This window comes from Symsagittifera roscoffensis, chromosome 2 (assembly GCF_963678635.1).
Source record: "Symsagittifera roscoffensis chromosome 2, txSymRosc1.1, whole genome shotgun sequence".
In the NCBI taxonomy this organism is placed as follows: Eukaryota; Metazoa; Xenacoelomorpha; order Acoela; family Convolutidae; genus Symsagittifera; species Symsagittifera roscoffensis.
This window is the reverse complement of record NC_087063.1, coordinates 84,124,786-84,134,709: the sequence shown is the minus strand read 5'-3', so window position 1 is coordinate 84,134,709 and position 9,924 is coordinate 84,124,786. Positions and strand designations below refer to the sequence as shown.

Here is a 9,924-nt window from a genome sequence, read left to right as displayed (position 1 = left end):
GGAGGACCTATTAGTTCGGCAGGGGTCGAATCCCTGAGGAAAAGAAGGCGTCCGAGCCCCCGCCTCCCCTAAATTCTAAATTCGCCTGATTTTTTTGTAAACGGAATCTGCAAACAAAATGCGGAATCCACTTACAATTTGCGGATTCCGCTTACAGTTGTGGATTCTGCAACAGCTCAATTAAACTATACACATGTCTTATTGTTTGTTTGTGGACTCCACAAACTGTTTTGGATTCCGCAAATACGGTTGCGGATTTCGCAAATTCGTCTATTTTTGGAGCGGTTTTGAGCGGAACAGTGTTTGAAGCATATGTTTGTGGAATCTATAACAACAAAGAAGATCAAAGAAAAGTAGCAATGATGTGGATTCCGCAACAAATCTGATTTTGGCCTGTTGTGGAAAGCGCATACAATGCACAGAATGCACAGTTTGGCCTTTTAATGACAAATTTCCAAAGTGTCAATTATGACCCGGTTTTGTTGAATTAGCCTGCTATGCCGAAATTTGTGTCGAATTTGGGCCTTTATAGTATGCGAAGCGCTCGAAAAATCAATTTGGTTCACCGAAAAAAATGTCAACAAAGTTTTCGAAAGTTTCTGAAAATACCCCCCCCCCCTTTGAGAAAGTTCTACATCCGCAATATGGTATATGGCACCTGATAAAGAACTGTCATCGCTATATTGAAGACTAAGTTGCTTGAGCTCAGACGATTTTCATCCCTCTCTAACGAATTGATTTTTTTTTTATAATATTCGGGGGAGGATGTAAAATTTTTTTTTTTAAAAATAACCATTTTTGGTACCAATGATGTGAAATTTGTTTTCAATATTGAAAGAAGCAAACAGAATGCCTTATGAAGCATATCTCGATGATGGACCTTTATGAAGAACCTCTGAAACCTCTTGATTAAAGCACAGTAAAGCTTACTTTTAGAAAACAGTAAACAAACTCTGACACTTGAAGAAGTTCATGAAAAATTATCATGCAGTCAATTAAGTGATCCGATCTCAGGGCAAAAACATGCTAAGTGCTGCAATAGTTGCAATGTATTCTGAAGTTTTGAGTGCATAAATGCAGTCGTGTTCCGATTAGATAATTATCCACTCCTTGCGCTCCAGAACACTCGTGAATTCACACCATCATCCTTGTTTCCGAAGTTCGGATCGGGTGCACTCGGAGACGGGGTGGCCCTGATGTCAGCGTCGTCGCCTGCTTCGGACACTCGTATCTCAGTGGCTGTTAGGTTGGTATTGTTGTTATTGTTTATTTGCATTAGCTTCTGCTGTCTGTTGTTCTTCGCTCTGTTGATGAATGCCACTGACCTGTTAAGAAAACACGAGATTTTCGACATAATTTTAATTCTGAATTGTGCTCATATGTAATTCAATTCAACTCGGAAACAACAGCTGGTGCCTGTCAATATCAGACTCTAAACTAAAGGTCGGCAGGTGTGAACAGGTAGCAACAGCTGTCAATCAAACCCGATGGTACGAACAGCTGTCAATCATACTCTAGTTTACAACCCAATGACATCCCAATTATATCCCGATGACACGGGGGAAGGGGTGTGTTGACGTTCAAACTATACGATATTAATAAAACGGGATAAAACGGACTATATGCATTTTGTGGTCTCGCCTATATTCCACTTTTTTTATATCGTCTAATTTGCTTGTCGTCTAGTGTCTCAATCCCCAACTACATACCTTTCCACTGAGAGTAGAACAGTGCACATGAGGGTGACCAGTGCCCAAAAAGTGCCCTTGTACAACTTGTCCACCATGACCACTTGACCCTCTCGCATGGCGAACATGACCTGGGTGAGGTCATCGTACTCGTGAGAGCCCTGTAGTACCTTCAGGACAAAAAGAACATTATCAGATACTTGAAACTTTAACAAGTGATTAAGAAACTTGAAAGAACTTTCAGTAAACTTGTTAGTAGTTGATGCGAAACTTGAAAGAAAGTTATCAGAAACAAAGAAAGTGTGAGCTTTATAAGAAACTTCAAAGTTATAAGAAACTTGAAACTTAGGATATCTAAGAAATGTTGGATATGTTTACTATCCCCCCTTGCATAAGGGTTGCGTTTCGTATAGGTACAAAATTCTTATAGGCTTAACCGATGAATTAGTTCTCGCGATTTTATGGAAAAAAGGTTTGAGAGCCAGAATTTCCGCATCACAGCTAGAAAACACCAAAATCACCTCCCTACTAAATTGCGACACATGTGAAAAAGATTGACTAACAGATGTCTTTATGTAAGTATTCTCCAGTTTGCCTGTCTTGTAGTGCTCCTCTCTGGATAGCAACACCTGGTTGATGGTGTTGGAGTTGATCCAGGGGGAGGGACTGCTCAGAACAGTCTCGTCAAGAACAGAGGCCACACTCTCCCTAGAATGCACACATTTCAGACATTAAATGGGAGATATTAGTCGAACTCGAACTAGTCAAAATTTTGAGGGGACAACTCGTCGATCGTCATAAGTGACATTTGGTGAAAAACGAAGAAAAAAAAAACATCTGTTTTTTTTTTCAGGCTAGAAACATTTCACTAAGCGATAACTTGGACCAGACGAGAATGCGTAACTGTAGATTAAGCGGCAAACATTCAGTGCCAAAACACTAACAATTGTCGCTTTCGACGAGTTGTCGCCTTGCCGGTCTAACGGTAGTTATTTAGCTCTTACGCCCCTGATTAGGAGCTACTAGCAGCTCTTTTGGATAATTTGAGGTGGTCTGTGTTGTTTTCACTAACTAGCAACGAGCAGAACTTCAGCAATTTATGTGAAAAAGTATTCAATTAGTTTTTTCTTCTCACCCGCCGATGATTTCATTGACGACAGTTTCGAAGTGCAGAGGGAATGCATAGAAGGTGATGAGGGGGACGAAGGAGTGTCGACACTCGAACACCACCGACTCCCTCTTCTGCCAGTCCATGGGACCCACTGAAAATAGTAGCAAGTTTTCATAGCAGAAAGTTAAGCAAGACTGCGCGTATCCGGGCGAATAACTGAATGTTCCCACAGAATTGGTATCTATAAGAGTGGTCGCTTGAAAAAAAATTGACTAAATTTTCAAAAAAAAACATTAAAGAATTTCAAAAACATTTTTGTCCGGAGCGTGAATAAAAAAAATGAACCGTTTTCAGTTTTTTTTTAAACGATGGGGGTTTGAAAATGACTAACTCGACCAAAATGGGATAATTAACGCACGATATATTGCGTTCTGATAATGCCAGTAAGCAGCGGGTTAAATCTTTCCAAGTGTAACTGAGGCAAGTAGTTTGGCCTTTTTATTAAGACATGAGGCGTTTAATACATCTTTTTGTATTTTAAATAACTTTTTAAGGAATCAGATAATAAAAAAATATGTTTTTTTTTCTGTCAATTTTTTCATATCAATTTTTCAACCAACGATTTTGTAATCAGCATCAAAATGCGGTCGGAACATCAGGGTTTCAAGCTCAGCTATTATATAAAACAGTCTCTGTCAACCCCACGCCTATTTGGTTATTGTGAGCTTTCAAACCATTTCGGTTCATTTGCTTTATCATATAGAACGCTTAAGAGGTTTTCGAAGAAATTTTACTCTAGAGATCGAAAAAAATACACTCGGTGTCGGCATATACAAATTATTGAACTCAACAAAAGAAGTTACACAAACAGACAAAAATTGATTTTTTGAGCTCAAATTGAAAAAGTACTCAATATGAGGTGGTGAAAACTGCCCTTTTGGCGAAATAGTGGTAAATAATAAAGACTTTTTAGCATTTTTATTAAAACGTTCATCGTAGGCGGAAATTTAAATCAGTTCAAAGCAGTTGCAAACACTGAAACAAGGATAGCCAGTTATAATAATTTAGTAAAAGTTGTTGAAGAACTTTTTCAGAAAAAAGACTAGAAAAACAAATTTTTTTTCAAATTTGGGAAAATTTTCAAAACTTCTCCAATTAAAAAAAGTTTCCCAAAAAGGCTATAAAATTTCAAAAACTAACTCAGGGCTCAAATTGCATAAATAAGATGTTTTAAGCCTGCTCGCTCGCTTTATTTGCTCAAATAGAAAATAGAAATCAAAAATTTAAGCCAGTTTTTCTCAATACTGAGAAAGTTTTTTGAAAATTTTTTAAAAGGCATCAAATCATGACTGAAAAGATTCGTTTCGGTATATCACTCAACCCATTCTGATGATTTTTTGTACCTGATATTGCATGAATATTAAAAAAACTACAACACACACGAATACAAAGTTCATTTTTGAAAGACCTGAATAATGAGGCCTTGCAAATATTTGGTCTATATAACGCTTAACTAGCTTGATGAGAAATCTGTTAGTTTATATCAAAAAAAAATTTTGGGAGAGGATTTGCCAAAACATATATAAATTTTTGTCCGATTTGAAAGTTTTAATTGATATTTTTTTTCCTTAAAGACTGCTTCAAAATCCTAAGCGATACGATTAGCTTTTTTGTGCCATTTTTTTCAATTCAAAACAAATCTGGCATTGAATTATCCCAGAAGTTATAGGGCAAGCTTTGTAAGGTAGAATAACTTATTCAAAGATCTGGCATAACAAAAAATCGAGCCAGTTATGTATTTCAAAAGATTACTTGTAACAGGGTGGAGCAGAGATTTTTCGACTGGCCATTAATTTCCCGATGAAATTGATTGAAAAATGAGAAAGAATTTTGAAAAAAATGAATCTTTTTTGTTTATATAGTTTTTACCCCATACACTATAAAATTCACAGGTGAAATTTTTGAGTGTGGTATCGTAATAATAAGAACATTGCCTCATTTCAATTTTAAACGATTGCCCTAGTCGATCAAGGGAGGTTATCTTGCAAGATCTTGCAAGAATCTTGCAAGATTCTTTTAAAGAGGATGCATCTCTTTAAAAGATCTTGCAAGATAACCTCCATCTTGCAAGATCTTGCAAGATAACCCTCTTTTGCAAGAATCTTGCAAGATCTTGCAAGATAACCTCCCTTGATCGACTAGGGTGGCTTTGCAGCTGAGGTTTTAAGAGGACTTACCTTATTACGATATATGTACCAAAATGTCCAATTAGTGTAGTTTTTTTCTGCGCGGTGTGACAAAAAGATTTTTAAGGATTGTTGATTTTTAAGCCAAGAGATCAAAAGTGTTCAGATGATATACAAAAAAAACGAGAAATATTCCGTCAATTTAATTGAAAGTCGGAAAAACAAAGTTTTAAGCAAATGCCGCTCTTCGCAAACACTGATGGAAGGCTCTACTCAACTCTATTCGCTCAGCGCGGGGCGAAATACCATTTTTAAGCAAACATTTTCTCAAAACTACTAAAAACGGCGTTTTTTATTTTAAAAAAAAACTACCTGCGGCGCAGAATTCTGACTTGGGTTAGCAGTTTTGACTTGGGTTAGCAGGAGTTCTACCAAAACCCAAGAAATTGGTCTAGTTCTATGCGGCGGATTTTCAGGATAATGTTATCGGAGTTTTCCAACCTAGAAATCGCGTTGTTTTGGCGCGCGCTCCCCCTGAACTAAAAAACAAAATGGCCGGTGGGCGATAAACAAATGTCGTAAAATAGTATCAGACGGGGAGAGGGTCAAAACACCGAGGAGTGGAGGAGTCTAGCTCCCCCTTGAAATCCACCCCAGCAAACACCGCTGCAAAATCTACACTATTTACCAGTTAGCATGAGGATCATGTCGGTGCTTCCGACCACTCCCACTAGTGCTGGTTTGTGGACAGTGAACACACTGCAGTCGCTGCTGTAATCACTCGTCTCCACTTCGCAAGTGCAGATGTCACTCAAGTTGAACACACTTCTGTTCTGATACTTCCCACTCAGAGCCAGGACTAAATAAAGGGAGAGCTTCCATTTTATCAATTATTCAGACAAAACCGAAAAAGAAAATATATGGAAGGAATCTTTGATTTATATCGATAAAAAAATGTTTCCATTAGCGGAATTTCTTGTTAAATTTCTTGTTTAGATTTTAAAAAGCATAAAAAGCGCAGAAAAAAAACTTCACAGAGAAAACAAAAGTTGCAGTCATTTTCAAAACTTTTTTGAGCAAGCACAGACATTCAGTTTGATTACAAATGAGCCTTGACGCTGAGAAAGTTGGAAAAAAACACAACAGCAAAAAATATTATTTTGCGTTTTTGCTACGCATACGACAACAGCCTGTTATTGTGCGAGGAAACCGGGGGAACACAAGAAATAACTCACGTTTTCTTTTCACTTGGGGGTTGCATGAGACAGTTTGGTGGATGAGACAGTGGTGAGGGAGGATACTAGAGTGGAGAGGAATGGATTCATTGATATCTTACTTGAGTACTCGTGAGGTCTGCTGAGGGCTAAAATGGTGAGTGAGGATACTAGAGTGGAGAGGAATGGATTCATTGATATCTTACTTGAGTACTCGTGAGGTCTGCTGAGGGCTAAAGTGGTGAGTGAGGATACTAGAGTGGAGAGGAATGGATTCATTGATATCTGACTTGAGTACTCGTGAGGTCTGCTGAGGGCGACAGTGGTGAGTAAGGATACTAGAATGGAGAGGAATGGATTCAATGATATCTTACTTGAGTACTCGTGAGGTCTGCTGAGGGTGACAGTGGTGAGTGAGGATACTAGAGTGGAGAGGAATGGATTCATTGATATCTTACTTGAGTACTCGTGAGGTCTGCTGAGGGCGACAGTGGTGAGTAAGGATACTAGAATAGAGAGGAATGGATTCATTGATATCTTACTTGAGTACTCGTGAGGTCTGCTGAGGGCGACAGTGGTGAGTGAGGATACTAGAGTGGAGAGGAATGGATTCATTGATATCTTACTTGAGTACTCGTGAGGTCTGCTGAGGGCGACAGTGGTGAGTGAGGATACTAGAGTGGAGAGGAATGGATTCATTGATATCTTACTTGAGTACTCGTGAGGTCTGCTGAGGGCTAAAGTGGTGAGTGAGGATACTAGAGTGGAGAGGAATGGATTCATTGATATCTTACTTGAGTACTCGTGAGGTCTGCTGAGGGCGACAGTGGTGAGTAAGGATACTAGAATGGAGAGGAATGGATTAATTGATATCTTACTTGAGTACTCGTGAGGTCTGCTGAGGGCGACAGTGGTGAGTGAGGATACTAGAGTGGAGAGGAATGGATTCATTGATATCTTACTTGAGTACTCGTGAGGTCTGCTGAGGGCGACAGTGGTGAGTAAGGATGCTAGAATGGAGAGGAATGGATTCATTGATATCTTACTTGAGTACTCTGGAGGTCTGCTGAGGGAGACAGTGGTGAGTGAGGATACTAGAGTGGAGAGGAATGGATTCATTGGTATCCTACTTGAATACTCGTGAGGTCTGCTGAGGGCGACAGTGGTGACTGAGGATACTAGAGTGGAGAGGAATGGATTCATTGGTATCTTACTTGAGTACTCTTGAGGTCTGCTGAGGGAGACAGTGGTGAGTGAGGATACTAGAGTGGAGAGGAATGGATTCATTGGTATCTTACTTGAGTACTCGTGAGGTCTGCTGAGGGCGACAGTGGTGACTGAGGATACTAGAGTGGAGAGGAATGGATTCATTGGTATCTTACTTGAGTACTCTTGAGGTCTGCTGAGGGAGACAGTGGTGAGTGAGGATACTAGAGTGGAGAGGAATGGATTCATTGGTATTTTACTTGAGTACTTGTGAGGTCTGCTGAGGGCGACAGTGGTGACTGAGGATACTAGAGTGGAGAGGAATGGATTCATTGGTATCTTACTTGAGTACTCTTGAGGTCTGCTGAGGGCGACAGTGGTGACTGAGGATACTAGAGTGGAGAGGAATGGATTCATTGGTATCTTACTTGAGTACTCTTGAGGTCTGCTGAGGGCGACAGTGGTGAGTGAGGATACTAGAGTGGAGAGGAATGAATTCATTGGTATCTTACTTGAGTACTCGTGAGGTCTGCTGAGGGCGACAGTGGTGACTGAGGATACTAGAGTGGAGAGGAATGGATTCATTGGTATCTTACTTGAGTACTCTTGAGGTCTGCTGAGGGAGACAGTGGTGAGTGAGGATACTAGAGTGGAGAGGAATGGATTCATTGATATCTTACTTGAGTACTCGTGAGGTCTGCTGAGGGCGACAGTGGTGAGTGAGGATACTAGAGTGGAGAGGAATGGATTCATTGATATCTTACTTGAGTACTCTTGAGGTCTGCTGAGGGCGACAGTGGTGAGTGAGGATACTAGAGTGGAGAGGAATGGATTCATTGATATCTTACTTGAGTACTCGTGAGGTCTGCTGAGGGCGACAGTGGTGACTGAGGATACTATAGTGGAGAGGAATGGATTCATTGGTATCTTACTTGAGTACTCTTGAGGTCTGCTGAGGGCGAGAATGGTGAGTGAGGATACTAGAGTGGAGAGGAATGGATTCATTGATATCTTACTTGAGTACTCGTGAGGTCTGCTGAGGGCGACAGTGGTGAGTGAGGATACTAGAGTGGAGAGGAATGGATTCATTGATATCTTACTTGAGTACTCGTGAGGTCTGCTGAGGGCGACAGTGGTGAGTGAGGATACTAGAGTGGAGAGGAATGGATTCATTGATATCTTACTTGAGTACTCTTGAGGTCTGCTGAGGGCGACAGTGGTGAGTGAGGATACTAGAGTGGAGAGGAATGGATTCATTGGTATCTTACTTGAGTACTCTTGAGATCTGCTGAGGGCGACAGTGGTGACTGAGGATACTAGAGTGGAGAGGAATGGATTCATTGGTATCTTACTTGAGTACTCTTGAGGTCTGCTGAGGGCGACAGTGGTGAGTGAGGATACTAGAGTGGAGAGTAATGGATTCATTGATATCTTACTTGAGTACTCTTGAGGTCTGCTGAGGGCGACAGTGGTGAGTGAGGATACTAGAGTGGAGAGGAATGGATTCATTGATATCTTACTTGAGTACTCTTGAGGTCTGCTGAGGGCGACAGTGGTGAGTGAGGATACAAGAGTGGAGAGGAATGGATTCATTGATATCTTACTTGAGTACTCGTGAGGTCTGCTGAGGGCGACAGTGGTGAGTGAGGATACTAGAGTAGAGAGGAATGGATTCATTGGTATCTTACTTGAGTACTCTTGAGGTCTGCTGAGGGCGAGAATGGTGAGTGAGGATACTAGAGTGGAGAGGAATGGATTCATTGATATCTTACTTGAGTACTCGTGAGGTCTGCTGAGGGCGACAGTGGTGAGTGAGGATACTAGAGTGGAGAGGAATGGATTCATTGATATCTTACTTGAGTACTCGTGAGGTCTGCTGAGGGCGACAGTGGTGAGTGAGGATACTAGAGTGGAGAGGAATGGATTCATTGATATCTTACTTGAGTACTCTTGAGGTCTGCTGACGGCGACAGTGGTGAGTGAGGATACTAGAGTGGAGAGGAATGGATTCATTGATATCTTACTTGAGTACTCGTGAGGTCTGCTGAGGGCGACAGTGGTGAGTGAGGATACTAGAGTGGAGAGGAATGGATTCATTGATATCTTACTTGAGTACTCGTGAGGTCTGCTGAGGGCGACAGTGGTGAGTGAGGATACTAGAGTGGAGAGGAATGGATTCATTGATATCTTAATTGAGTACTCGTGAGGTCTGCTGAGGGCGACAGTGGTGAGTGAGGATACTAGAGTGGAGAGGAAGAATGGATTCATTGATATCTTACTTGAGTACTCGTGAGGTCTGCTGAGGGCAACAGTGGTGAGTGAGGATACCAGAGTGGAGAGGAATGGATTCATTAATATCCTACTTGAGTACTCGTGAAGTCTGCTGAGGGCGACAGTGGTGAGTGAGGATACTAGAGTGGAGAAGAATGGATTCATTGATATCTTACTTGAGTACTCGTGAGGTCTGCTGAGGGCAACAGTGGTGACTGAGGATACACGAGTGGAGAGGAATTGATTCA

General features: G+C 41.0%; 1 protein-coding gene across 2 annotated transcripts in view; it reads right to left on the bottom strand.

Annotated features, from left to right (window-relative positions):
* Positions 1-957: 957 nt before the first annotated feature.
* The window catches only part of LOC134840340 (uncharacterized), a 42,954-nt gene continuing 33,987 nt past the window's right edge, over positions 958-9,924 (bottom strand). For both annotated transcript variants that reach the window (XM_063856102.1, XM_063856103.1), the window contains exons 3-7: positions 5,674-5,844; positions 2,824-2,950; positions 2,252-2,396; positions 1,710-1,858; positions 958-1,325 (exon numbers count right to left, since the gene is read on the bottom strand). In XM_063856102.1, the coding sequence (XP_063712172.1) occupies positions 1,100-1,325; positions 1,710-1,858; positions 2,252-2,396; positions 2,824-2,950; positions 5,674-5,844 (818 nt within the window). In that variant the 3' untranslated portion in view covers positions 958-1,099. The remainder of the gene's footprint in view (positions 1,326-1,709; positions 1,859-2,251; positions 2,397-2,823; positions 2,951-5,673; positions 5,845-9,924) is intronic.